The sequence below is a fragment of the Hylobates moloch genome, unplaced genomic scaffold, assembly GCF_009828535.3.
Source record: "Hylobates moloch isolate HMO894 unplaced genomic scaffold, HMol_V3 SCAFFOLD_11, whole genome shotgun sequence".
NCBI classification, from domain to species: domain Eukaryota; kingdom Metazoa; phylum Chordata; class Mammalia; order Primates; family Hylobatidae; genus Hylobates; species Hylobates moloch.
The window spans coordinates 84,325,230-84,353,177 of NW_026652286.1; the positions used below are offsets into that span (position 1 = coordinate 84,325,230).

Below are 27,948 nucleotides of genomic sequence, written 5' to 3' on the forward strand. Positions count from 1 at the left end.
AACTGTGTGAAATAAAGGTGGAGGAGGTTAGCGTTGAATGGCAAGCCAAGAAATTTAGATGTTTTCCCTAAGCGAGTGCTTTCAATATGGGGATAGGGTTTGGTATCAGTTGAAACAACTGAAGGAACAGTTGTTAGGGGAGTAGGAAACTGCTGAAGATATTTGAGCAAGGAAGCTCTTGGATCCATGTTGCACATCAGAAAGTTAGCCTGCATATCACTGTGTGTGCCCCAGTGCAGGGGAGAAACTGGTGACCAGGAAGACAGGTTAGAGCATGTGTCCAGGAGGGAGGTGATGGGGCCTGAATTAGAATAGTGGCCATGAACCTGGAGGGGAGGGGATGATAGAAATGAGATGGTGCAGATAAAATTGATAGAATATTAAGGTCTAGGAAGAAGTCCAAACCAGTAACAAGATTTTGAGCTTAGATGGAGGGTGAGAGCCATTATCAGAAATGGAGAACTAAAGGCAGGGCAGATTCAAGAAGTCCGACCATGAGTTCAGCCAAGTGTAGCCCAGTGCGAGGCTGCCACAAGGCGGTGTTGAGCTGAGTTGTTGACCAAAAGGATTTAGTGTCTGGGCCCCTAAGGATGAGTCCACTGCCTGGGGGCAGTCTTTCTTCTCTGCCTGTGGTTGCTACTGCAGTCCCACTCAGAAATTTAGACATAAATTAAGGCAGCATTATTCATTTATTTTAAAGATGTAATTCCCTCAAAAGAATTAAAATGCAGTTGACTAAAGGCTTGTCTGTGAGAGCATCAGGCCTAAAACACAGATTGGGTACTGACTGCTGTATTATATAGGGCAAGCTATTTTTAAAGCTTGTGATTGTTACTGTAACCAGAAAACAGGCAGGAAATGAATGATTTTGCAAAAGATATAGACAGGAGCTAGATGGTATATTTGCATTTGTAGGAAGAGCAGTGCCACGCTGGAGCTGGTCACCCACACTGGCAATGCCACGCTGGCACTCAGCCAGGCCATAGACATCCTCCGGGCTTCTTTGTGGACCGTTTTATTTATGTCAGCAAAAATGCTTATCCCTCTTCCCTCCCTAAGACCTCTTTCTTGGGGCCCATAAATAAGTGCACACGCACACACAGAAAAACTATCAGAGACACAGTTCCCTTTTTATTGAGACTGCCTCATGTGCATTTACTGTAACACGCATTTGTTGTTTTCTGATTGATGCTTCATAGCTGCGTGTATTGATACTTGCATTTCTCCTCTCAACTGGGGACAGGTATTGTGCATCTCAAAGAGACTTCAGCTCTCCTTCCCTCCCAGAAATCTTCAGTGCTTCAAACTGTCAGTAAAATCCCTTAGGGAGTCTGAATGGAAACTTTGGTTTGCAGTTTCAAAAAAATATTGCCTTTCTGAGATAGTCGCCCAACTCTAGATAAGAATGGTTGGATCAGGTGCTCCAAACAGGAACTGAGATCCACAGGTGACATGGGGGCCATATGGGAGGGCAGATGCATAAACCCTGTAGAATAAATCTCCTTCAAGTATCTCTTTTTAATAAGGAATTTTGTATACATACATATACACACAAACTTGAGTCATTTTTAGCTTTTTTTTTTTTTTTTTTTTTTTTTGAGATGGAGTATCACTCTTGCCACCCAGGCTAGAGTGCAGTGACATGATCTCAGCTTATTGCAACCTCCGCCCCCCGGGTTCAAGCGATTCTCCTGCCTCAGACTCCGGAGTAGCTGGGACTACAGGCGCCTACCACCACACCCAGCTAAGTTTTGTACTTTTAGTAGAGATGGGGTTTTTGCCATGTTGGTCAGGCTGGTCTCAAACTCCTGCCCTCAGGTGATCTGCCCGCCTTGGCCTCCCAAAGTACTGGGATTACAGGCATAAGCCACCATGCCCAGCCCATTTTTAGCATTTTTATTTGAAATGTAATAAAAGGATTTTCTGAATTATCCCCTTCATAGCTGGATAGCAGAAGGGAACTGTGAGGGTAAACCCTGAAAATGCAGATACAGTGGAGGTGTTTCGTGTCTACTTACATTTTTAATAACTTTTTTTATGACAAAGGTAGTACACACAAGGTCTGAAAAGGATACACATCTGGCCAGGTGCGGTGGCTCACGCCTATAATCCCAGCACTTTGGGAGGCTGGGTGGATCACCTGAGGTCAGGAGTTCAAGAACAGCCTGGCCAACATGGCAAAACCCCAACTCTACTAAAAATACAAAAATTAGCCAGGCATGGTGGTGCGTGCCTGTAATCTCAGCTACTGAGGAGGCTGAGGCAGGAGAGTGGCGTGAACCCGGGAGGCGGAGCTTGCAGTGAGCCGAGATCGCACCACTGCACTCCAGAGCCTAGGCGACAGAGCGAGACTCCATCTCAAAAAAAAAAAAAAAAAAAAAAGCTCAACATCACTGATCATTAGAGAAATGCAAATCAAAACCACAGTGAGATACTATCTCATGCCAGTCAGAATGGCAATTATTAAAAAGTCAAGAACAACAGATACTGGCCTGGTTGTGGAGAGAAAGGAACACTTTTACACTGTTGGTGGGAGTGTAAATTAGTTCAACCATTGTGGAAGACTGTGGCAATTCCTCAAGGATCTAGAGGCAGAAATACCATTTGACCCAGGAATCCCATTACTGGGTGTATACCCAAAGGAATGTAAATCATTCTATTATAAAGATACATGCACGAGTCTGCTCGTTGCAGCTCTATTCACAATAGCAAAGACATGGAATCAACCCAAATGCCCATCAGTGATAGACTGGATAAAGAAAATGTGGTACATATACACCACGGAATACTGTGTGGCCATAGAAAGGAATGAGATCATGTCCTTTGCAGGGACATGAATGGAGCTGGAAGCCATTATCCTCAGCTGAACAGAAAACCAAACACCACATGTTCTCACTTATAAGTAGGAGTTGAATGGACACATGCAGGGGAACAACACACACTGGGGCCTGTTGGTGGGGGCAGTGGGAGGGAGAGCATCAGGAAGAATAGCTGATGCATGTGGGGCTTAATACCTAGGTGATGCGTTGATAGGTGCAGCAAACCACCATGACACACATTTACCTATGTAACAAACCTGCACATCCTGCACATGTACCCTGGAACTTAAAAATTGAAGGGAAAAAAAAAGAACCTGCTTATATGGCTTATCCTATAAGAAATGTCTGGTAAAATTTTGACGGAGGCCGTTAAGTGTAAGGATGCTCAATAGATAATTACTTAATGATCTTCTTTTCTCTGTTGGCTTATTCATTTCTAAACCATTCTTGGCTAGTTTTAGAAAATTGTATTAGCAGAGAGTTAAGGAGCTTAGAGGTATGAATATAAGTTCTCAAACAGCCATTCTTTCTTGCAAGAAAACTATTAAGTTTAGTCAAAACGGAAAGTTTATCTGGGGAAGGACCCAGGAGAAAGCAAGAGTTGCTGGCCAGGTTTCAGAGTTTTGCTTTCTGTTGCCATGGGGAAGGTTGGCCAGTGTGGAAAGGAAGCATTTACCACTCTTCCTCTTAAATGACCGCTCATCACTTTAAAACCTTGTAATGCATTAGCCACCTTACCCGAGTGAGGGCTATAGCCCAGAATGGATTTTATGGAATAACCTTCCCCTCCCTGCAGCAAACAAAGATCTGAGTCACCCTAGTCTCCTTCTCCAAATAAAGGGCCTCGCAGCGCCTTCAGATTGGCTGCCATAAGAGGAAAGTTTCCTGTGTGTCTGGCAAAGGGAAACCCCACACCACCTCTCACATACATGAGCTTCTCCTGCTTCCAAAGGAAACAGTAGCGCTACCCAGTGTTTTCCAGGTGAACGTACTGCTTGGAACTCAGCGTCTGATGACTGGCTGTTCCTGAGCAGCTATTCATAGGAGAAAATGGATTGATTTCCACGGGGGAATAGTTAAGGTAATGAGGTAAATAATTACCTCCTCACAGGGGCCTTTACCAGCCAGAACTTGCAACCACAACCCCCTGCCAGTATGCTGTTCTGCCTGCCATGAGGCAGTTTGCATGGCAACTGCATGGGAAGGGCCAGTGCTTGTGGGGAGCTGTGCTGCGCTCACCCCTGTGGGATAGGAACCATCGATAACGTATATGTTGCTGGAGAAGACAGAATTCAGTGCACTGGGGCTTATTAGCCTCTGCTGGAATTTTGGGCCAGTGAGCCCTTTGTTATTCGACAATGGAAGGCTTTGGCTGTCTGCCATTTGAATTTTTTTCAATCCTTTTTGTGGTATCAGTCTGTCTATATAGAACTCTTACTTTCCATTCCCCAGGCAATAGAACCAATTAAAGACTAAACCAAATGGTCAGGTACTTGAATTATGAACATAAAAGTCTTTCTAAAACCTTCCAGTATGTTTATGGTTGAAAAATAGAAGAATCTTGGTGACTACCTTTTTTTTTTTTTTTTTTTTTAAATGAGCCATGAATTAAAAAAAAAAAAAAAAATTCATCTTCCCCCTCTTCATTTCCCTTACTTAAAAAAAATAAATAACTGGTAGGCCTCAAACTAATATACCCCTGTTCTTCTGGAAACCACTAAAAAAGTTGTTTATTGTAATAATGATGACTCAGAGAAACCTGGGCAGCAGTGCCAGTTTGGGTCGTCATGGGCTTCTGTCTCTGAGTCCTGCAGTTGACTTGCCTTCACTTCTAATCTATGTGTTGTCATGCATAATAAATATGTGCATGTTTACACATTTTACTTAATTTCTAGTTTGCCACAAGTCTTGACATGTTTTCCTCTGTGGATTTTTCTGTCTAAGCAGTGCAGAAACTGAGTTCCTCTCTCCCCTGGCGTTTAGGTCAATGGCTGTCTGCTTGACCCTGTGCCTCCTGTCCTGGTGCGGAAGGGATGCCAGTCACTGCCCAGCAACATGATGGAGACCTCCATTGACGAAGGGCTGGAGACAGAAGGAGAGGCCGAGGAAGACCCCGCTCATGCCTTTGAGGCATTTCAGTCTACACGCAGCGGGCAGAGACGGCACACTCTGTCAGAAGTGACCAATCAACTGGTCGTGATGCCTGGGGCAGGTACAGTAGAGGAGTGATACTAGCTTGAGCCTTCATGGTATCATCTCATACTCCAATCGCCAACAAGTGGTCATGATGCCAGCCAACTCCTAAAATTGAGTCGATAGCTTATTCCTTTATGGAGCAGATTCAGCAGGTATAACAGACACAGCCTAGCAGCAGCTATCAAAGGTGAATTGAAATGTCTCTGAGTTGGCTCCCATAGTCCCCAGGATTCATCTGGGTGCCACGTGATTGATCAGGGACTCTGGCTCTTTTGGACTGGCTGAGATCTTACAGATGCCACTTCTGGAGTGTTTTCCCCACTAAACTTGAAGATGACTAAATTGGCCAGTAAAAGGGCTCTAAAAAGATGCTTTGATTGGAAATTAAGGACATGGTAGCTGTCAAGACTCAAGCTGGTTATGCTTTGTACCCTATGTTCCAAGAAGATGCTACTGCTGTTGGTTTTATCTGTTCTGTTTTCTCTTAAAGGGAAAATTTTCTCCATGAATGACAGCCCCTCCCTTGACAGTGTGGACTCTGAGTATGATATGGGGTCTGTTCAGAGGGACCTGAACTTTCTGGAAGACAACCCTTCCCTTAAGGACATCATGTTAGCCAATCAGCCCTCACCCCGCATGACATCTCCCTTCATAAGCCTGAGACCTACCAACCCAGCCATGCAGGCTCTGAGCTCCCAGAAACGAGAGGTCCACAACAGGTCTCCAGTGAGCTTCAGAGAGGGCCGCAGAGCATCAGATACCTCCCTCACCCAGGGTGAGCACTTCCTCCTCTGCTTTTTGAAACTTGCGTCGTAGGAGAGCGGTTTCTTGCCAAGTTGGTGTAATCACCTGTGGTCACTGAAAGGCCTTGTATTTTAAACTGTTGGGTCTTGGTGCTTTCTTTCAGGAATTGTAGCATTTAGACAACATCTTCAGAATCTGGCTAGAACCAAAGGAATTCTAGAGTTGAACAAAGTGCAGTTGCTGTATGAACAAATAGGACCAGAGGCGGACCCTAACCTGGCACCGGCGGCTCCTCAGCTCCAGGACCTTGCTAGCAGCTGCCCTCAGGTGGGTACCTTGGGCCCTTCCCTCAATGGCTCTGTGAGGATGAGGTGTGAGTTTGTCCTGAAGATGGTCATTTTCACTTAGAGGATTTCCTCCAGTCCTGGAGCAAACAGGTTTTTTGGGAAAACCCACAGCTTCTTTGCCTTGTTATTGCCACCTGCCACTGACGGGTTCAACCCATCCATGCTGCTTCCAAGTGATCAATACCAGATGGAGGCCTGGACACTCTCAAGCTGTTTTTGGCTCACAGAGCAGAGTACAGATGAGTGACCTCTTACAGTCGCCCTTGAACTCCCCTTCTCCCGCCACACACACACACAAATGAAAAATAATGAACTACACCCAAATGAGAAGCCTCTCACCACACTTTTGATGTGGTATCACTTTAGTAAATATTACAAGTGGATTATTCATACGAAAAATACAATAAATACTGCTACTTACCTGATTTTATTTTGAGCCTATTTTCAGTGCATCCAAGAGGATTATAGTTCAAGGCCCACATGAAGGCCATGGCCTCCTGGTGACACCAAGAGCCTTTGCTCTAGTACTGACTAGGTAATTGTTAACTAGAGATAATACATGCATAAATGTTCTGCAGAGTAATGAGCCCTCAGCCTACTGGCTCTGTAAAAGCTTTGAGTATTAATAAGTCTCAATGGAGTTGGAATTCCTCTTGGACATTTGCAAAGGTGCTTCAGCTAAGAACTGAGATGTTTTTCCCCATGGAGAATTGAAAATTGTTTCCACCCCCTTGCTCCTTAGGAGGAGGTTTCTCAGCAGCAGGAAAGCGTCTCCACTCTCCCTGCCAGCGTGCATCCCCAGCTGTCCCCACGGCAGAGCCTGGAGACCCAGTACCTGCAGCACAGACTCCAGGTGGGTCCTTCTCCTTGCGAGTCCACCTCACTCTGCTCATCCAGGATCTGTTCTTCTGCAAAGCAGAAACCTGTTTTGCCTGGCATTTATTTAGGGTAGCTGCCTGATTCCTTATAGGCAAGTAGCTTTGACTCTGTACTTGCAGTTTCTAGAAACGTGTTCAGGTTTAGCTTTATGCTGTGTGTTGGTGGTGGGAAAGGCTTTGTCCTCAAGCCCCACGAAAGGATATGCCACTGAGGGGTGGGAACGGGAGACCTGGCTTCTTTCTTTCTAATTGTATTCCTCTTAATGAGTAACGAATAAAATGAAAACCTTAAGTCTGCAGAATTTCTACATGGGCTTTCTATGTTGGTGCATAAAAATCTTAAAAAGTGATAAAGCATAGATCCCATAAAGGATGAATCATTCATTCAGCGGGTGCTGGGGCCTTTGCTCTCAAGATCTAACTCCACCTTTCTCATTGCTTTTAATGTCCATGAGCCTCACAGTCCTAGTGGACTTTTGGAAATGGAGTGGAAAAAGGAAGTAGGTGAGGTCAGAGATGGCCCAGGCCTGCAGGCCCGATGCTCTTTCAGGGCCTCAGGGAGTAAATGTCAGTCCCTTCACCCCATGTCGATTCTGTGGAATACAGTTGGATTCATCCTGCAGGCAGAAGCACATCTGATGACTGCATCCTAGGTGACAGCACATTGTCACGCTCATGTTGCTTTTCTGCTCTTCCAGAAACCCAGCCTTCTGTCAAAGGCCCAGAACACCTGTCAGCTTTATTGCAAAGAACCACCGCGGAGCCTTGAGCAGCAGCTGCAGGAACATAGGTGAGAAGGGGACTTTGGCCAAAGAAGTTGCTTCCTTTTCTGGAAGCCTTGAGAACACTGAATGTGTTGTCCTTTCCCTCTCACATTTGCCACTACTAGGAAAATAGGTTTTCTGCATGTGTCACAGGCCCTCTGAGCATGATTACTAAGAGGATATCTCAGTATCCGTGGAGGATGGTCCTGTCAGGCACTGGCAGCCCTACGGTGTACTTTGTTTTCCTTTTCTTCTAGCGTTTCCTCTTTGGGGTATGACTAGCTCCAAGCTTTCAGTCAGTGGCCCAAAGTATGGAGGTGGGGTAGGCGGCACAGGAGCCTTCGGTCCTCCCTTACTATCATGTGTGCCCACGGCCTCGCCAGTAGAAGCAGCTTGGCCAAGGTAGACCTACCCTAATCAATCCATCAACTGCAGACACTTGCAGAGGCCAAGGTGTGATTCTCTCCCCTTCTAGCCTCTCCAAAAGGTAAATCATCCTCTTACTGTATAAAGGGAAAAACTCGGAGTCAGAGAAAATGCATTCCTGCTCATGTTAGCACTGAAGGATCATCAGAACTGGGGGGCAAAACATGAGATTAGGTTTAAGAGACCCAACACAATTGGTTCCCATTCCCACTTGTTTTTGCTGACATGAGAGAGACTTAAGTAGAAGACTGAAGCTAGTGACTGGTATTGCATTTACATTAAAATTGCCATCACTTGAGAAGATTTAAAATTCTTTCCTTTGATTTTACCAATTTAGGCTCCAGCAGAAGCGACTCTTTCTTCAGAAGCAGTCTCAACTGCAGGCCTATTTTAATCAGATGCAGATAGCAGAGAGCTCCTACCCACAGCCAAGTCAGCAGCTGCCCCTTCCCCGCCAGGAGACTCCATCGCCTTCTCAGCAGGCCCCACCGTTCAGCCTGACCCAGCCCCTGAGCCCCGTCCTGGAGCCTTCCTCCGAGCAGATGCAATACAGCCCTTTCCTCAGCCAGTACCAAGAGATGCAGCTTCAGCCCCTGCCCTCCACTTCCAGTCCCCGGGCTGCTCCTCCTCTGCCCACGCAGCTACAGCAGCAGCAGCCACCACCGCCACCACCACCTCCACCACCCCGACAGCCAGGAGCTGCCCCACCCCCCTTACAGTTCTCCTATCAGACTTGTGAGCTGCCAAGCACTGCTTCCCCTGCGCCAGACTATCCCACTCCCTGTCAGTATCCTGTGGATGGAGCCCAGCAGAGTGACCTAACAGGGCCAGACTGTCCCAGAAGCCCAGGACTGCAAGAGGCCCCCTCCAGCTACGACCCACTAGCCCTCTCTGAGCTACCTGGACTCTTTGATTGTGAAATGCTAGACGCTGTGGATCCACAACACAACGGGTATGTCCTGGTGAATTAGTCTCAGCACAGGAATTGAGGTGGGTCAGGTGAAGGAAGAGTGTATGTTCCTATTTTTATTCCAGCCTTTTAAATTTAAAGCTTATTTTCTTGCCCTCTCCCTAACGGGGAGAAATCGAGTCACCCAACTGGAATCAGAGGGCCTGGCTGGGGTGGATGTTGCTTCCTCCGGGTTCTGCCCCACCACAAAGTTTTCTGTGGCAAGTGCTGGAACATAGTTGTAGGCTGAGGCTCCTGCCCTTCGGTCGAGTGGAGCAAGCTCTCGAGGGCGGCACTGACAAATGTGTTCCTAAGAAGACATTCAGACCCAGGTCTTATGCAGGATTACATCCGTTTATTATCAAGGGCAACCTTGGTGAAAGCAGAAAAGGTGTGTGCTATTGCATATATGGGGGAAAAAAGGCAATATATTTTTCACTGAAGCTGAGTAACCACGTATTGCTACAAGGCAAATCAAGAAGACATCAGGAAATCAGATGCACAGGAAAGAAAGGAAAGCTGTGCTTTGTCATTGAATCCTAAGTTCTTAGCTGCTGATGCAAGTTGTCCCCCAAGGCCATCACAAAGCAGTGCGGCATGAGCTCTGTTTCAGGGGCCACTAAATAACAGCTGGTACTGACCCCAGACACCGCCTTCATCTCCATTCGGAAGCAGGTGACACACCCCTTCAGAAGGTGCCCTGGGTTGCCGAGTGTCAGAATATACTCAGGACTCCAGAGGTGTCACACGTGGAACTGACAGGAGACCCGCCACCGTGGAGGCAGGGGGGCAAGAAACTCAAGAACGCATCAAGAGCACCAGCCCTGGGCCAGGGAAGACAGGCTCTTCCTGCAGTTTCTCGTGGACACTGCTGGCTTGGGGGCAGCCGGTCTCCAGGGTACCTGTTGTCTCTTTTCCGATGTAATAACTACTTTGACCTTACACTATATGTTGCTAGTAGTTTATTGAGCTTTGTATATTTGGACGGTTTCATATAGGGCTTAGAGATTTTAAGGACATGATAAATGAACTTTTCCATCCTATGTGAAGTGGTAGTGCGGTGCCTTTCCCCCAGATCATGCTTTAATTCTTTCTTTTCTGTAGAAACCAACAGTTTCCATTTATGTTAATGCTAAATCCAAAGTCACTTCAGAGTTTGTTTTCCACCATGTGGGAATCAGCATTCTTAATTTCCTTAAAGTTTTGACTTGTAATGAAATGTTCAAGTATTACAGCAATATTCAAAGAACCACAGATGTGTTAACCATTTAAGCAGATCATCTGCCAAACATTATATTACTAATAAAACTTAACCAACACTTACAATTCAGTCATCAAAGTAAGTAAAACTTAGATGCTACAGCTAGCTAACTGTATCCCTAGAAATGATGAATAATTTGCCATTTGGACAGTTAACATCCAGGTGTTACGAAGTCAGTGTTAATTCTAAAGATGATCGTTTCTGCCCGTTAGAATGGCTTGTCCCATCAGCAGATGAATGTGTTAAGCACAAAGCATCTTCCTTAAAGCACAAAGAGAGGGACTAACTGATGCTGCACCTAGAAAACACCTTTAAGTTGCCTTTCCTCTTTGTAGTTAGTGTCCACGCAAGTGACGTGTGGAAAGTCTAGGGGGTTCCATTCTGGCCATGCGAGCCCAGCTCCTACCGTCGGTAACTTGAGCAGTCCCTGTTGCTGGCCAGAGACTGCCTGGTCGCCAGCACTCACCATGGGTGCCAGGATGCTTCGCGGAGGCACAGTGCTCGCGGTTGGACTCGGTGTCAGTGGGAAAGGGCAGTGTGGGGACTGTCATTTTTGTGATTTAATAACACACAGTGAAAATCCAGGAAGAATGAATTAAGCTCCTCCTAGGAGTTGTTTATTCCTGCTCGTGCTTAAGATTGATGATTTCGTGAAATAAAGAACATCATTTCATTTAAGAGATCATTTCATTAAGATCTCTAATCTGTTTTGAGTCTTTGCAAACTAGCCAGTTATAAAATGGGGCTTGATTTGTTTAGACTGAAGGAAGACGTTTTCCCAAAATATACTACAGAAGTGTTACAATATTTGTGATATTAAAATGCCTCCAGATTGAAAATGGGGGCTGCCCATTTCAGAACTGCAGGAATGGTGTAGTTACAGATCGACATAAACTGCCCCCCAACAATGCCATGAGCTGCTTAGCCCAGGAGACCTGGGAGCTATGGCAGGACGGTTAGGCCAGCCGATGAGGAACTGCAGAGAGGCTACTGGAAGGTTAAGGACGCAGAGAGAAATCGAAAGGTGCCCCACAGCAGCCAGGCCTATTGGGAGCCATCAGACACGGCAGCGGCGTGGACACCGGCCTGATGCAGAGCATGACCCCTCCTGCTGGGACCTGTGTTGTAAGCTCCTATTTGCTTATCTTGTTTATTTCAAGCAGAAATCAATAAATTCCATAACCCTCTGTATTGACTGCAATGTAAGCTGCTGAGGAGACTGGTTCTTTTGGTCAGTCAGGTGTTTGCTCAGCTCTGTCTGATAACCTGTGCTGCTCTGTCCCTAACTAGTGACCCATGGAAGCTTCCAAGCAGTTTGCTCTTCATCAATACTAACATAACACTAAGAAGGCTTAGTATCGCTCTTTTTCTGTGGGGCTACTCTGAAGTACTGACTTGCTTTCCAGCCTGTTTCACATTAGCAGTGTGTACACTACTGTATCATCATCAGCTTCTTCACCCTGTAAACCAGGCTCCTCTGAAGAGACTGGTGAGATGAACGTGAGGTAAAAATTTCATTCGACAAAAAGTGCAATATGTGTGGTACTTTTTTATGTTCTTTTTTTTAATCTGGGGTATTAGTCTGTGCTTTGGGAGAAACGCACTAGCTCTGCAATTTCCAGCTGGGCAAGTGTGTCTCTAGTATCTCCATGCAACTGATACACTGGTCCCTGTAAGGCAAACAGCATGTTAGCCTGACAGGAAGAGGGGGCCCACTTTCACATTCCCAGTGACACTGACCGTCCCCAGCTGCCCCCTCACCACCTCTGCCTGCACTGCCCTCTGTCACCATGGGAACAGAAGGAGGCCGGCGGTTCTCTACACCAACCACCTTGAGAATCCCTGGGTGGGAGAGCATCAGGGCCCACCAGGGGAGTGGGGATGGGGCTCAGGGACTGTTCGTACCCATCTGAGAAAACCCCTTCTCTCTTCCATCCACTTTTACCTCCTAGGAAAGAAAAAGTCAGTGGCCCTTTCTTCCTCAGATATCAAGAACTCCCAAGTGTTTAAACCATATGCTGGAGTCAGTGGGTGGGACAGACAGGAGCCCAAGACTGAAGCCAGCCCTTGCCTCTTGTGCCCCTTCCCAACTCTGGTGCTGGAGTAATGGGGGGCTCTGTGTTTTGATGGGGAGCAAGGGGGGACCCCCTGTAGGAGGATCGGCCTCTCCCCTGCCCCCTACCCTTTCCCGTGGACTGAAGGCTCCAGCAGAAGGGACTCATCATGAGACTGACCGACTCCCCCACCTCCACCCACACACTGAATGTCATCAGTCCTAAAGGCAGGGAAACGCTCACAGAATTCTGCCCACGGGTTAGACGTGGGGAGAAGGATATTCCCAGCTCCAGAGTGATTAGGTGATCAGCCAGAAACTAAGGCAAGGTGACAAGCAGCAGCCTGGAGTCACAATTGGTCCCAGGCGTGAGAGCACTAAACAGCCTCTGGAGACATGCAGGCAGTTGAGGATGCAAGGACAGAGTGAGTGAGCGGCGCTCCTTTTTGGGGTCCTCCAGCCTCTAGTCAAGCCCCAGGTTCATAAATATGTATTACATTTTAAAACCTGTATCAACAGTCACATTTAAGCTCTCTATTGGTTTAAAGAAAATTCATACTCCAGATAACTTTTTCCCATTCAATCTCCTGTAGAGACAATATGCAGTGTGTCATTTCACAGTATCAGTCCCTGTGAACAGTGGCTGACACCGGTGCTGGGGCTGACCTGCTACACTCGAACTCCTAAACTGGGCTGCCTCTACTGCCTCCTGGGAAGCCACCCGAGCCACTCGGTCTCTTTGTGCCTAAACATCAAAGGTGAAAATTGGAGAACAAGAAGGCTCGTAAGTTGGAGTCATTGTACAGGAAGGGATCTTTGATCATTTTGTTGCTTCTGGAATTTAATTTTTTTTTTTTTTTTTGAGGCAGAGTCTCGCTCTGTCACCCAGGCTGGAGTGCAGTGGCACGATTTCAGCTCACTGCAACCTCCACCTCCTGGGTTCAAGCCATTCTCCTGCCTCAGCCTCCCAAGTAGCTGGGACTACAGGTGTGTGCCACCGCATCCAGCTAGTTTGTGTATTTTTAGTAGAGATGGGGTTTCACCATGTTGTCCAGGCTGATCTCGAACTCCTGACCTCAGGTGATCCACCCACCTTGGCCTCCCAACGTGCTGGGATTACAGGCGTGAGCCACTGCACCCGACCTGGAATTTTTTTATAGAACTTATCTTCAGAGCAATGTATGAAAGACAAGAGCAGTATCGGCCGGGCGCGGTGGCTCACGCCTGTAATCCCAGCAATTTGGGAGGCCAAGGCAGGCGGATCATGAGGTCAGGAGATTGAGACCATCCTAACACGGTGAAACCATGTCTCTACTAAAAATACAAAAAATTAGCCGGGTGTGGTGGCAGGCGCCTGTAGTCCCAGCTACTCAGGAGGCTGAGGCAGGAGAATGGCGTGAATCCGGGAGGTGGAGCTTGCAGTGAGCCGAGATCGCGCCACCGCACTACAGCCTGGGCGACAGAGTGAGACTCCACCTCAAAAAAAAAAAAAAAAGACAAGAGCAGTATCATCTGCCTCTGTTTCTAAACTGGACAAAGAGATTTTCTTAAAGTTTCTGTCTCCCTTCTGACAGGTTCCACAGTGTGGTCTGAAGCACCTGTAATGTCAGAGCCCTTGTCTGGCCCTTGGTGGCAGGTGAACGAAGGCAGTGGAGCCTCTCACCTCCCAGTAGCCTCTCACATTCTTATTTTACCATTTTTGTCCTAATTAAGGTAGCCTGGCTGATTCTAGAAGACTAACAGCCATCCTCTGTGCACCCCCACCTTGTGTCCACATCTTCTCCAGGCAGGTTTCAACCTATCAGCAGACTCAGGCACACACTGGGGCAGATAGAGAACCAGGCGGCAGCAGTGCCCGCAGACCCACCCAGGGAGAGCTTTGATGGGTTCTGCCCAGATACTCCACTCGCCCACCCACAAGGGAGCAATAGCTTATATTGTACATTAGTTTTACCAAGCACTTTCGCAAGTACTCTCTTCTAATCCTCACAGCAATTCTATGAAATTAGTTGGGGAGATACTGTCCTTATTTTTCACAGCTGAAGAAACCAAAGCTCTGGGAAGTTTGTGACTTCTCTGAGATCACAGCTGGTGACAGGAGGAGCTGGGACACGCGCTTGGGTTGACTGGCTTCTGGTTTTGGTTCTCTGGCTTCTAGCTCTGGAATAAGCCCTCTCTTTCCCTTCTCTTTCCTCAGTAGCATCTGACTCTTTTCATAAGCAAACAGCTGTATAAACAAAGCCCCCATTTTGGTCAAGCACAGGGTGACTGTGACATTGTTCCCACAACCTTATTCTCCACTCGACAGCCGCCTGGCTCTGGGGAAGAGGCCGCCTTCAGGTGACAGTGCAGCTGTCCAGGTGGCCGTGCACTGAACCAGGCTGAGGGAGACAAAGACCCCGCAGACCCACCTGCCTTTCAGCGTCCAGTTAACTGCAGAAGTTTAGGCTCACCTCAAAGATGTCTAGTTTTTCCAAGTTACAATACAGCAGTTTCCTACAGAACACCCCCCTCCTCAATTGCCAAGGGGCCACACTGCACAGCATCAGGCCACCACTGCAGGCCAGCAGATTCCACCCCAGGAACGGCCATGAACTCAGCCTTTGTCCCAAGGAGGGGCGTAACATTTCCTTACAGTCAAGCCCCATCAAATAGAAGTGCTTATTACTTTTAGGATTAAAAAAGTAATAACAGACTTTGACTTAATACTCTGTCTTTTCAGAGGCAAAGTGGGTGGGTAGAGGGGAGCTTTAAAAATAGAAGTACAAAACAACATCCTGGAAACATATGACCCCAGATGGAATAATGTCGCATTCCCCAGTGCAGATAATGGGCTGCTGCTGGCTCTGTGGTGTCTGTCTGCTGAAGATTTGCTCAGTCAAGGAAATTCAAGTGGTGAGACCTTTCCACCATGGGTGGTAAGAGAAACCTGCCTTCACCAAAATCTCTGAAGGGGAAAGAAGTGGAGAGAAAGGTTTGCTTCACTTCAGGGCCTGCAGTTTCAGAAATAAAAGGGATACAGAGATATTTGCACTTTGTAGAAAGGGCAAGATTATTTGCTTATACTGAAGGGAGGTGGGTGGTTTTGCTGGATGTTTGGTCTGAAAGAGTTACTTTTGATAAAGTTAATCTAATTGTAGTTATATTTTCTGTGTGCTTTTTTTTTAATTACTAAGAAAAAAATTGGTGAGTTCAGTAGCTTTGGTATTATGAGTGCAAATCATAATAGCTCCAATGTGAAAAAAAATCAAAAGTATAACTTGTCACTCAATGTTAGAAAATTGCCTAAAATGCAGTGTAATAAATAATCTTTGTACCAAATGGTAATTTAAATGGGGTAATTTTCTGCAAGGAAAATGTACTGTTTTTATGTTTCCAACCCTCTTGAATTAAAATAAAAACAACTTGTTTTCTAAGAGCCCGGCTGATGTGAAATGTCAGGTTAATGCGATGGGGCTTTTGCTTCATCGGGCCTTGGGTGGAATTTTTAGAGTATGGAAGGTGGCTGTGTTCTCTGAGTGCTGGTGCTCATTTCAGGCTGCAGAAAAGGACAGTGGATAATATGTTCTCATTGACGTCAGCAGGGTAAATAATACCTTGCTCCGAATCGCCTGAGTACACGTTAGCCGCTGCAGATCGCTGACGGAAGCACTGCTAACCGCAGCCTGCACAAGGACACGGCCCTGCTAGGCACTGCTTAATTACTGCTCCTTGATTCTCAGAGTCTCAGGGCAAAGCCCATTGGCGCAGGTAGTCTGGGCAAGGGCCTCGTGCCGCGGTAGGAGGAGGGGAGGCAGATGCAGGGGGCTCTCGTCGGGCTCTCCGAGGACAGGCAGCTGCAGGGCAGGGGCTGGAAATGGGAGGGGAGGTGCTGCAAGCTGCCAGGCAAAAGACACTGCTACTAGTCACGATGTCACATCTTCTCTGGGGTCTGCCAAAGGCCTCGACACTGCATGCGCGCTCACACAGTGCGCTCCCTCACAGGGGCGGGGCACCCTTTTGAGGCCCAGCTCCGCGCCCTCAGGGTGCTGAAGACACCATGTGCCAAGCTGCTCTCCTGCATCCTGGACCTGTTTCAGTGCCAGGCCCTGAGTGAAAGGCTACTGTCATATCCAGCTTGCTGGCAGCAGGATCTCGACTGAAATTTGATTTCACTCAAACCATTCCAATTGAGCCCATGCTATAGAACAGAGACAGTTCCCTCCCTGCGGGGTGAGCCACTGGTCTCTGGGTAGGGGTGGGAAGGTGCAGTCGGCAGGGCCCACACTGGCAGAGGCTAGAAGGAGTGGAGCCCTCTCCACTGACGTCCACTGCTGCCCGACTCTGCTGACAATAGTTCAGTTCTGCCTTAAACTGGCGGTTACCCCTTGGCTACCCAAAATTTCAGTATTGCTGAGTTTCATTTCTTTTTTAAGGAAAGCACTAAATTTCAGTAACAATGTTTTCCCTTTCCCACCAGATTTCTCCATCATTCTTATTCTGTGTTGCCAAAAACAACTCCAATGCCCCAGGACGCAGGCAAAATAACAGACCAGTGGCCAGCCAGGCCCCAACCCCGCACTCCCCAGGACACCCTTCAGTTCTGCAGCCTTTGTGAGTTGAAGGCTCCAGCAGGGTGGGGAAGGAGAGCAGCAGGGAGGCCTGCACCCCAAACCCAGGGCCTCTGCCCGGTGGATGGAACTGGCCAGCAGTGCCTGCACTTCCCAAGTCCTTCATCAAGACACAGGACAGGTGGCAACAGGGCCTGAGGTTCTGTTCCTGGCGAGCAGCTACTTTCTGCCCCACTAGATCTTAAATCAAGGGCTCAGAGATCCCCTTGACATGCAAGCTATGGACTCTTCCCAAAGAGCATGTACACAGACCCAGAACTTCAGACATAGAATTTCAGGACAGGAGTTGGTTCCTGGGCCCCCTGAGGTCCCCCTCCCCACCAGGGACCAAAGTTAGGAACCCCTGACTCAGCCTCTGCTCTCTCAGAGTTAAAGTTCTTGGCCAGGTGCTGTGGCTCACGCCTGTAATCCCAACACTTTGGGAGGCAGAGGCAGGTGGATCACCTGAGGTCAGGAGTTCAAGACCAGCCTGGCCAACATAGTGAAACCCCGTCTCCACTAAAAATACAAAAATTAGCCAGGTGTGGTGGCGAGCGCCTGTAATCCCAGCTACTCTGGAGACTGAGGCAGGAGAATCGCTTGAACCTGGTAGGCAGAGGTGGCAGTAAGCCGAGATCGCACCACTGCACTCCAGCCTGAGCAAGAGGGCAAGACTTCATCTCAAAAAACAAAGCTCACAGGGACCCTCCCTGCTGAGGGGTTCTCATCCCTCCCAGGTGACAGGGAGCCTCCTGCTTGCCAGCAGCCTGTGGGCACCATGGGAGGAAGTTCTGGGCTTTGTGCACTAAATCCTGGGTGCTACGTGGCTACAAAGAAAATGTCACCTGCACAGAGCATGGCTGTTCTGCCCTGGGGGCTTGAGAGCATGGCTCTGCCCTTCTCATTTCAGCCCCACCAGTGACTTCAAAAGCTGAGCAGCCCTTGAGCGATGGATTATCGCACAGGAATCATCCTGGACAACATCCCTTAAGAGGCAGATGTGGGTCCTGACTGAAGCAAAGGGGCTGGGCCCTCCCTCGGACACAGGCGCCACTGGCACACCTGCCTCCCCCGGGTATGAAGCTGTGCCCACAAATCACTCAGACCAAACCCAAGGTCAGGCAGGGCAGAGAGCTTGCCAGGCACCTCAGCCACTGTTCTTTCCAGCAAGCCTTCCTGCTGCTGCCTCCCTTTGTCCATGTTTCTGGGGGGATTTCCTAGGGTGGACTGACTCAGAGCTGCTCTGAAATTGGCAGAGAGAGATTCCAAGCCCAGGGAAAGCATGAGCTGGGCTGAGCCCCCTAGCCAGCCAGTGTCTGGGAGGGAGGAGACAGGAGGGAGCCGCAGCATGGGAAGCGGACTTCCCCTGGAGCCGAGCCCCCAAAAGCTGGATGAGCAGAAAGTTCAGAAAATATGGGCTCAGAGGAAAATGAGGCATTAGGGATTGAGCTTCTCAAAGGGAGAACTGAGTCACTCTCTCCTCAGGTCGGCTGGGACAGCTCTGGCTCCAGCTCCTCACTCCCCAAAAGTGAGATGCCCAGAGGGGGCTGACAACTCGGACCCTGAGGAGACTGTTCATCGTCACCCCAGGGCCACCCACATAGTTGGGGGCGGGACACAACGGAACGGAGGAAAAGCCCACCAAACCCTTTCCTCCAAGCACGCCACACAGCTCCCGGAGTGCACAGCCTTGCCTGTCTCTTCCGTCTCGGATCTGCCAGAACTGCCTTCCAGTCGCTACAGAGCCCGAATGCTTGGCAGCGCCCCTGTGCCAGCAAAGTGAGGGGTGAAGGGCAGGCAGGCAGTGGAAGGGAACCAGGGATGCGAGGGCCAGGCAAGGAGGGCTGGGCACAGAGCAAGCCTGGGAGAGCAGGGCCCAGCTCCTACCCAGCCCAGGAGCCGCCACCTGGCCACCCTCCAGGCAGGAACAGTCCGGGAGGCAGCAAAGAACCTCTGACAGAGGCCTCAGCCCCTGGCGCCCTCTCAGCCCTGCCACTAACCCAGGCAAATCATTGTAAAGGCTGGTGTCTCCAGTGGTAGCTTGGAGCACAGGCTGGCTGGCTTCACCCCCGGGTTTACTGCGAGGGGCAAATGCAGCCTGGCCTGGCACTCCTGGAAGACCTCCACTCCCCTGGAGGGCTGTCACAGAGTCCCACTCTGCCTGTCTTACTTTAACTCTTGCCTGCCCCAACACTAGGTACAGAAAATGGCTGCTTCTTGCCTGTGAGCTCTGTCTTCACCGACTTAAGGGTGGTTGCGCTGTTCTGAGCATCTGCTCCAGGCTAAGAACTGGGAACTCTGCCCCAGGATTTCTGAATTTTCAGAAATGAGTTCTAGGCAGCATCAGTCATGGGTACCACAAACATAAGAACATCCCTGAGAATCTATGTCGCAGGTAGGAGGACTTTTTTATCTCCAACTGTTAGGTCCAGCTCCAGTGTGGAGAAGACTTGGAAGGCCTGGGGGAGTCTTTTTGTGCGGACAGCTCGGTCCCCAGGCCCCACAGTGGAGAGGGCGCTGACAAGAGGTCGGCCTAAGGACCTGCTCCTGTGGGCCCTGTCACCGGCCTACGTCTGACTTCCCCATGGACTTCAAGGTCCAATTCCCTTAACTGGAGGCCACTGGGGATGGGATCAAACATCCCTGGGCTTTGGTCTTTGTCATCAGCCCTCAGTTTGACTGGACTCACACCTCCTGTAGTCTTTCTGGGTTCAAGAGAACAAAATCCGCTGGCCAAGAGGTTGGCCCTTAAGGAGCTCCTCCCCTTCACACACTCCAAGCGGAGCTCCTCAGAGCTGCAGCGCGACCGCCCCGCCAGCCTAACTCTCTGGGAGGAACGGGACACGCAGCTAGATGCTAGAGCCTGGCTCTAGGACGAGCGAGGTTCCTGAGCTGCAGAATGGTTCCAGCCTCAGGCCCAGAACAGCCTGGTTCACCAGCAGGTGCTGATTAAATCCAGAGAAGAGACACGCATCAAAAGGCACAAGTCAGAGACCCTCGGGGCCCCAGGGACTCTCTGAGTTTGGGGAAAATAAGGCAGGCAGGAAAAACCAGAAACAAGAGTAGAAGAGGCATGGAAAGCAGAAGATGGTCTTAGCTGAGACGCGGTGCAGGGGCTGGTCTCGGGTCAGTGCGTGTACAGGACAGACTGTCTGCAGAGAAAAGGAAGAGGAGGAGGGTGGACGCAGTCAGGCAGTGTCTGCAGCCATTATTTATGGATGCTTCACTTGATTTTAGTCTCCAAACCTGGGCTCAGCATGGAGACTGAATGTCCCTCACAGCTGCTCCTTCCTGCAATAACAAGACTGACATCACTGTTGTCAGGGAAATGGTGTTTTGATTAAAATCATGTGACAGCTACTTGGTGATTCAATAAACAAATCCCCTATTAACCCCCGCCTGACAAGGCCCGTCAGCAGCTTCATCGGGGGCACCCTGCGTCCCGTCCAGGAGCGAGCCACTGCGTGGACCCGGGGCAGCAGGGTGTGGGAGGTGACCCTTGCTGCTCCCTGGCAGATCCTGCCTGGGGGGGACACATGTGACATCCAACAGAGGCACCTCCACAGACTTCAAGGGTGCCAAGGAGGCACCCTTCACCAAGGGAGACTGGCTCTCGCCCTTTCCATTTTCTATTCAAGTGGCAGGCCCAGCCCCTGGGATGTCCAATGGCTCCCTGAGGGCCCTGACGCTGGCTGAGAACTGACAGCTCCCGGGGCTCTCAACAGCAACATGCTCACGCCCACCCCATTCGGACAGACTGGCAAGTCCCCTACGCACCCTAGACAGCGAGGGGTTAAGAACAATTTCTGGTTGCAACTGGATGACTTCCTGGATCACTCACTTGGCTGCTGGCCCCTGACACACAGGGCTCTGCCTGGCAACAGCCAATTCCCTTTCCATCTCACCCTCGGGACATTTTCCTTAAGTGAAACAAATGCATGGAAGGCTCCCTGAGTCATGGGGCGGGGGATTTTTCTGAGTTAAATGAACTGAAGCCTCAGAGGCCTAGCACCACAGGACCTCCTTTCCTGGAAAAAAGATTCCCAAATAGACATGACAGGGGTTGGGGGAGATTCATGAGGGACCGAAAAATAATGACAGCACCTACCACCTAGGGTGGGTGAGGATGACATGAGATTTGAGGTGCCTGACAAGGTGCTGCAGTGACCAAGGCTCGAGTAACAGCAACTAATTCTCAATAACTCCTCAGCTAGCGAAGGCGCAGCCCAGGCCCTGTCAGAGCTGAGCAGGTCAGCCATGGGAGGGCCGCCTCAATGATCCACACTCAGATCAGGTCATACCACATATTCATGGCATGAGCAGTTGGCTCTGAATTTGTAGGAAGACGTAAACCCTTTCTTCCCAAAGAAGTCTGTGGTTTAGGCCTAAAAAATGTGTAACCGTCGCTCCCACTCCTTCAGCCAAGCTCTCCTCCCTGAGGCCCAGTTCTGTGAAGAGGACATGGACTCCAATGGCTGGCCACCCCGGGAATCCATCCAGACAGCGGTCACCCAGCCCTTCCTCCCACTGTGCGGCCACTGCAGGAACAGCCAGAGCTGCCCACGGACAAGTATGCAGCCCCTCAGGAAGGCAAGAACGTTCTAAGATGAGTGACTGCGATTCTGGACTTCAACAACAGGAAAAAAACGTTTTCATGGTTTCGGTTCACATAAAATAAAAAGCCATGTGGCTTAAAAGGCAGACTTTTTGATGTTACTTCATTGAATTTTCACTAAGCAAACCCACTAGAATGGGTGTGAGAATGTCAGATTTTTCCCCATGAAGTAAACGCAGTCTGGCGTCCGCACGAGGCAGCCAAGCCCTGCTGCTCTCCTTTTCTGAATGTATCTGTAAGTCACAAATCACCCTCCTAATGAATGGCCCTGGGGCAGTGGCTGGTACCCACTGACTGCTGAACTGGGGCTTTTCACACCATTTCCACACAGAGTGGCATCCAATGTGGCTTGTAGAACATCTGAGCTGTTACAGAGAAACGTGCAACTATTTTTATCTTGAATGGAAATAACTGAGAGGAATTATGGCAAGTCACTTCTATACTATGTGAGGAAAGTGGGAACAGCCCCTTTTTACAAGCAATTCTTCACCAAACCCCACCGGTGTCCTCTGTATGGGCCTCACTGTTGGACTGCGAGGCGATGGGAGATGGGCCTCAAGCTACAAGAGTGACAGCTCTGGCCGGCGACCCACCCCTCAGAAAGCATTCCCAGAATGAAGTCAGCCAGCCAGCAACAGGCTTTAAAAATCTACTCCCAGCCGTTAAAATTGGACTCTTCCCCTGGGGACAAAGTGAGAGGTGCTGCTTCTCTGCCTACCCTGTGGCAGCTCCCTGCACACCAGGCCACCCTGGCTGCCCGCAGCCCTGAGGGTAGGACTTGGCCCCAGGCTTCTGGGCACTTACCTTCGCCGTGTCCTCTCCAGGCACTCTGGGTCTTGGGAAGTGGTTCTTGTCAGCCCGAGGGACACTGGGTTCTCTACTGTCCTTCACAGGAAAATCTAGCTTCCTCAGCCTTTGTACCACCACTAGAGACACAGACAGTGGTGCTGTAACTGTCCCTGACCAGGGCACATCCCTCCCAAGCCCACCTGCACTTCCCAGCCAGGATGCCCTCAGTTGTACCAACAGAACTGGGAAGTCCAGCAGCAGCCTACAAGTATATGGGGCACGGGGCAGCGAAAGCTGGGGCAGCCCAGGGTCGTGCTGAGGTGCCTTTCCCTCAGGGCCCTGGAAAGCGCCACCCCATCGGGCCTTTTGGTGTCCACCTGCCTGTTCCCCACATCCTGGTCACTGATGGTCTCCAGAGCCCCAACCACAGGAAAGACCTGGCTCCTTTCAGAACTTGTATCAGTTTAAGAGAACTCTGGAGACAGAAATGGCTTGGCTTTTCGACGCAATGAGTAATTAAACTCTATTCGTCCTCCGGAAGATTTCCATCCCAACTGAATGTTATGTAATTTCCTGGAAACAGCAGGCTCGTGGAGGCAAACGGGGGACAGTGAGACTATTCTAGGTACAGAGGACTGGCGGGAGACGTGCGAGGGAAGAGGAAAGAGGAGAGTAAGGAACTGGATGGAAACAGGAATACTGGAGAATCAAAGGGAAACAGTTACATCACATCAGACTGCAGTCACCTCAGCTGGTAAACCAGGAGAACACTGGGCAACAGGGCCTCTCCCTCCACAGTTTCACATCCAAGCAGTAGAGAAAAATAAGAAGCTTTACGATAAGAGTGTCACCATTTTTAAAAGTCAGAGGAATTTAAGTAAAAGGCAAGAGGACAGAACAAGCACCTGACCTGTTTGGCCACCCTGCCCTGCCATCGCCACAGGGACAAGAGCCAATGTGACGTCTAAGGGCAAGCCCCAGCCTTTCAGTTTAGTGACAACACAACGGTTAACAAAGGAACAAAAGTGCACCAGGTTAACCGCTGGGTCAGGAAGGACAGGCTTGCTTCCCTGGAAGTCTACGCAAGCAACCTGAACGCCTGGACAAGCCAGCTCAAAGGTCAGGCTGCCAGTCTCTGTTGAGTCAGGACAAGTTGTCTGGCAAAGACCCCTGGGGCTCTGCATCACAGTGGCTGAGCTGTGGTATTTCTGTGAGCTGAGGGCAGCCCGTTATTTCAACAAGACCTCGTTAGAAACCACATATTCACCTGTTTTCCTTCTTATGAAACAAGATACATCCTCAGGTTCACATTTTCTTGGTAGCACAGAGAGAGAAACAAGACCTGGTCTCTTAAACCTGTGAGGGGTAAACCCCACACAAATTACAGAGAGAAACACCAAGGTGAATTCCATTGTTGCTGAGACACTTTTATTGGCATAGGTTATATGCTTGTGTGTGTGTGTGTGTGTGTGTGTGTGTCTGCTTCATTTTTCTAATCAAACAAACAACTGATGTAAGCTGCCAAGGATGAAAAACAACATTACATGTTTGAAGCAATCAGACAAATCCACACAGAACTGTAGTCTAAGCCAGGGGACCAGAAAAGGGCCACATAAAGCTTGTTTCCTGAAAGCAGGAAAATCTTTGTGTCAATGGGAGAATAAGACATAGTCTGGTTCTTTTGATGATTTGTTCCACACACACATCAGAGGATATTTTAGAAATTCATCCATTGAACACATTTTTATTGAGCACCTCTATGTGCACCAGACACTGTTCCAGGCACTGGCGATACAGTAGAAGATAAAACAGACAAAAAATACCAGCCTTACAGAGCTCCTAAAGCCTATATTCCAGTGAAATCAAGATAGGAGAACTTTTCCCTTAAGTTTAAGGTAGTTAAAAAAAAAAAAAATAGAACTAATTCATGGAGAACATGGCCAAGTTATGAGCCAAAGCACCATTCCTCTGAAGAGTACTAAAACAAATTCTCTCTCTATTGCTTAAGTCAGAAGGAAACAATGAAACCCCTGAGGGGTCACCACAAAAGACAGAGGCGCCGCTGAACCCTCGACCCATGCTTGAGAAAGCCAGGGCCCACTCTCCCTCTCTCAAACAGTTTTAGGGTAGAGAAGTCAATGCTTAGGGCTCTTCACGGGGAGACACAAGGGCATTTTAAAAGTCCGTCCCCAAAACAATGGCATTTCCAACCAGAGTAAAGCAATGGTTCCAATGCAAATCTGTTTCATGAAGACAACTGTCTCTCAAATATGAAATTCAATGAAGAACAACATAACTTGCAGGTAATAAAAAATAAAGACCCATGAAACTAAAATTAAAATGTTTACAGAATAATAGCGTAAGATATTAAAATAAGAATACACAAAAAGATTTGTGCTTAGGAAAATACTTAATTCTTGGCCCAAAGTGATAAAATAGAAACTTACTATAAGGTAATTTGGCAGTTTAAAATGCAGACAGATAACCTCTGATTTACAATTTCTATTTTTCGAATGTAGGACAAATGTGAAAGTATTTAGTAAAACTTGGTTTTATGTAACAAATATACAAAGTCTTAGAGGAGTCTTTGGGCCTTCACTAAACAGAACAGGACTTGTTAGATTTAAAAGAAGTTGTGAACAAAATCAACAATTCAAAAACCAAAAGGGTAACAAGCAAACCTCATAGCAAGATGCACTGAGAGAAAAATAAACTATGGGAAAACCCCCTTAACCAAAAGTCATGAGACAAGGTGAGTTTGATTATGTGAAAAATGATTTTTTTTTTTTTTTTTTTGAGATGCAGTCTCGCTCTATGACCCAGGCTAGAGGGCAGTGGCACGATCTCGGCTCACTGCAACCTCTGCCTCCCAGGTTCAAGCAATTCTCCTGCCTCAGCCTCCTGAGTAGCTAGGATTACAGGTGTGTGCCACCACGCCTGGCTAACTTTTTTGTATTTTTAGTAGAGACGGGGTTTCACCATGTTGGTCAGGCTGATCTCAAACTCTTGACCTCAAATGATCCCAAATAGGTGCTTTTTAAAAAGGGCTTTAATACTGTTTAAGTAGTTCAAATAGGCTTCCTTACTATTAATTTGCTTCAGTAAACTCTTCGGCTTAACTCATTATCTTAAATTTCAGAATTAATGAGGTTTTACAGTAAAAGTAGAAAAGTAAACACTTCAAATGACAAGACTCCAGTATCACCCATACTAAAAAATTAGCAATAAAACTGCAGTTTGAAAAGCTACCGTACAATGCAGCAAGGACTAGGTGTTAATACTGCTGGAAGCAGAGCCAGGTAAAGAACAGGAAATCTGCACAGTATTATCCCTGTGGTTCTTAGACTCATTCAAAATACAGAACTGCAATCTCACAATGAAACAGACATACTGCTTATCAGGCGGCACTACAATTAAAGCTTTTTCGAAAAGAGAGAGAAGTATTTTTAAATGTAGGCACAGTGGTGAGCTGTTCAAATTGAGTTAGGCGTCAACATCACACGTTAGCAGCAAGATGCAGCCACACTTCAGGTTTCTGAATGACACGACTACAGACAAAACTGAGCAAATAAAAACCAAAACAACCACTACATTAACCCTGAGCTTCCACATTCCCCTTTCACGTGAGACTGATGCCGACCATCATAATGCAGGAAAATGTGGCTTTCATTACGGTCATATCTCAACATGTCTCCCGAAGAGTTTATAAAATAAGTTATTCTAAACATGTACATTTAGCTTTGGAATGATGGAGAGACACAGAGATATATGTAAACATCAAGAGAATCACTCCACTCCACGTCTGGGTCCACACCCTTTCAGGCTTTGTCTGGAACATTATGTGGCTGGTGCCTCATTCCACAGTGAGGAGGCAGGAGCCCAGGTGGTGATGGATAAAGCATTAGGAGACAATCAAGTATCAAGTGTCAGGAATTGGTCAATAAGAATGGCTTAAATAATGATTTAACAAGGAAGACGAGTAAAAAACAATCCCATTTCATCTTTAGAAAGAATTAAGTCACTAAAATTTGATTTCTTCTAAGTTGTTGCCATTTGCTTCGATGAGATCTTGAAGGGTTTCCATTCTTTCTCCACCCAGTTAAGAACACATTGACTAGAAATCTGTGACAAGAATTTAGTAAAGGCCTTTTCCCTCCTGCTTCTCATTATGCCAGTGCAAGAACTGGAAAATTCCAAACAAAATCAGGTTAGTGGTAGAGAAAGTTCATGAACGATCTACGTGAATATTAAGCACAATAACAATGATCCAAACGTATCAAACTAACAACTTCTCACTGTGGTTACTGTCTTTACTCGGCCAGGCTAATCAGAAGAGAAACTTTAAAAACTGGTTAAATTCCAAACGAAAAACTGTTCTTACCAGTGAGAATCGTATTTCCTACCCAGTCCTACATGTAACTAAGAAAAATAGCCTGCTCACTTATGAGAAAATGGTGGGCCAAGAGGGTTCTAATCAGAGAGACACCAGCATTCCAGGAACTTACTATCCTCCCTGTTTCCCATAATACTTATCATCCTACCCACTTAACACCTCTCACATAATAGAGATAAATCCCAATTAACCAAGGCATAAGCTGCAAGGCAAAAGAAGGAAATACATACCACTTATAGCTTCCTGTGCAAAGTATTTGACATCCATGTCTTCATCTTGACCTAACTTCTGTAGTACTGGCTTAACTTCTCCCTGTAAAGCACTGACATTCAAAAGTATTATCTGTGAAAGACAGTCTAATGGGCCATAGAAATCCTTTTTGATGTATATGGTTTATGGTAATTGTTAAAATTTAAAGTAAAAAAATATTTAAAAACATTTATAAACTTGACAAATACACAAAATAACGTCTAAAGAAATTCTCAGCAAAATCAGCTTCAGACAATGATCTACACATATACAGAGCTTAAATATAAAAGTCATGGTGGACATCCTCAAAAATAGTTGCTAAATTATTTTCTTTAAGCAAACCCAGATCTTAGGTAAAGTGAAAATCTCTAACTTAATTTTAGCTAATTACTCCCCACTATAAGGTAAAATTTAAAATACACTTTTAAAACCAGACTAAACACTAAAATCTTACTTGGTATCTAGAATTGGTCCAATTTTTTGTAGAGATTTGGCCACATTGAAGCGAACATTTGCTACTTGGTCTCCTGCCATTTTTAATACGATGGGCAGCATTTGCTTAGTGGTTATTTCCTGACCACAGGCCTCAGACAGTGCCTAGAAAAATAAATAAGATGGCACATTTAAAATACTTTTAAAAATTCCAAAATCTAATGAAACAAATTAATATTTAATAAGAAAATAATTGACCAATAGGAAAATATTTCTAGTTTGAGCAGCTGAGTGGAAGACACAGGAATCATTCAAATGATCAGAGAATTAGACCAGAATTCACAAATAAGTTGAACTTTTAAAATACTGTAGTTTTTCTTTTTTTTTTTTTTTCAGGCGGAGTTTTGCTCTGTCGCCCAAGCTGGAGCGTAGTGGCACGATCTC

At 47.5% G+C, this 27,948-nt stretch overlaps 2 protein-coding genes across 13 annotated transcripts in view; one reads left to right on the forward strand and one right to left on the reverse strand.

The window, feature by feature from the left end:
- The window catches only part of SIK2 (salt inducible kinase 2), a 136,284-nt gene extending 120,429 nt beyond the window's left edge, over nt 1-15,855 (forward strand). For 5 of the 6 annotated variants that reach the window (XM_058446666.1, XM_058446662.1, XM_058446663.1 and 2 more), the window contains 6 exons: nt 4,803-5,031; nt 5,506-5,790; nt 5,923-6,086; nt 6,849-6,959; nt 7,683-7,774; nt 8,512-10,485. In XM_058446666.1, coding sequence (XP_058302649.1) covers nt 4,803-5,031; nt 5,506-5,790; nt 5,923-6,086; nt 6,849-6,959; nt 7,683-7,774; nt 8,512-9,145 — 1,515 coding nt within the window. In that variant the 3' untranslated portion in view covers nt 9,146-10,485. Of the gene's footprint in view, nt 1-4,802; nt 5,032-5,505; nt 5,791-5,922; nt 6,087-6,848; nt 6,960-7,682; nt 7,775-8,511 lie in introns of all 6 variants that reach the window. The other variant, XM_032167348.2, reaches the window with a different exon arrangement.
- The window catches only part of PPP2R1B (protein phosphatase 2 scaffold subunit Abeta), a 39,580-nt gene continuing 23,554 nt past the window's right edge, over nt 11,923-27,948 (reverse strand). For 2 of the 7 annotated variants that reach the window (XM_058446667.1, XM_058446669.1), the window contains exons 13-16: nt 27,527-27,669; nt 27,054-27,145; nt 22,446-22,567; nt 21,725-22,006 (exon numbers count right to left, since the gene is read on the reverse strand). In XM_058446667.1, the coding sequence (XP_058302650.1) occupies nt 21,740-22,006; nt 22,446-22,567; nt 27,054-27,145; nt 27,527-27,669 (624 nt within the window). In that variant the 3' untranslated portion in view covers nt 21,725-21,739. Of the gene's footprint in view, nt 12,055-12,289; nt 12,333-13,047; nt 13,205-21,724; nt 22,007-22,445; nt 22,568-24,154; nt 26,614-27,053; nt 27,146-27,526; nt 27,670-27,948 lie in introns of those variants that run through there. The other 5 variants (XM_058446668.1, XM_032167349.2, XM_032167351.2 and 2 more) reach the window with 5 other exon arrangements.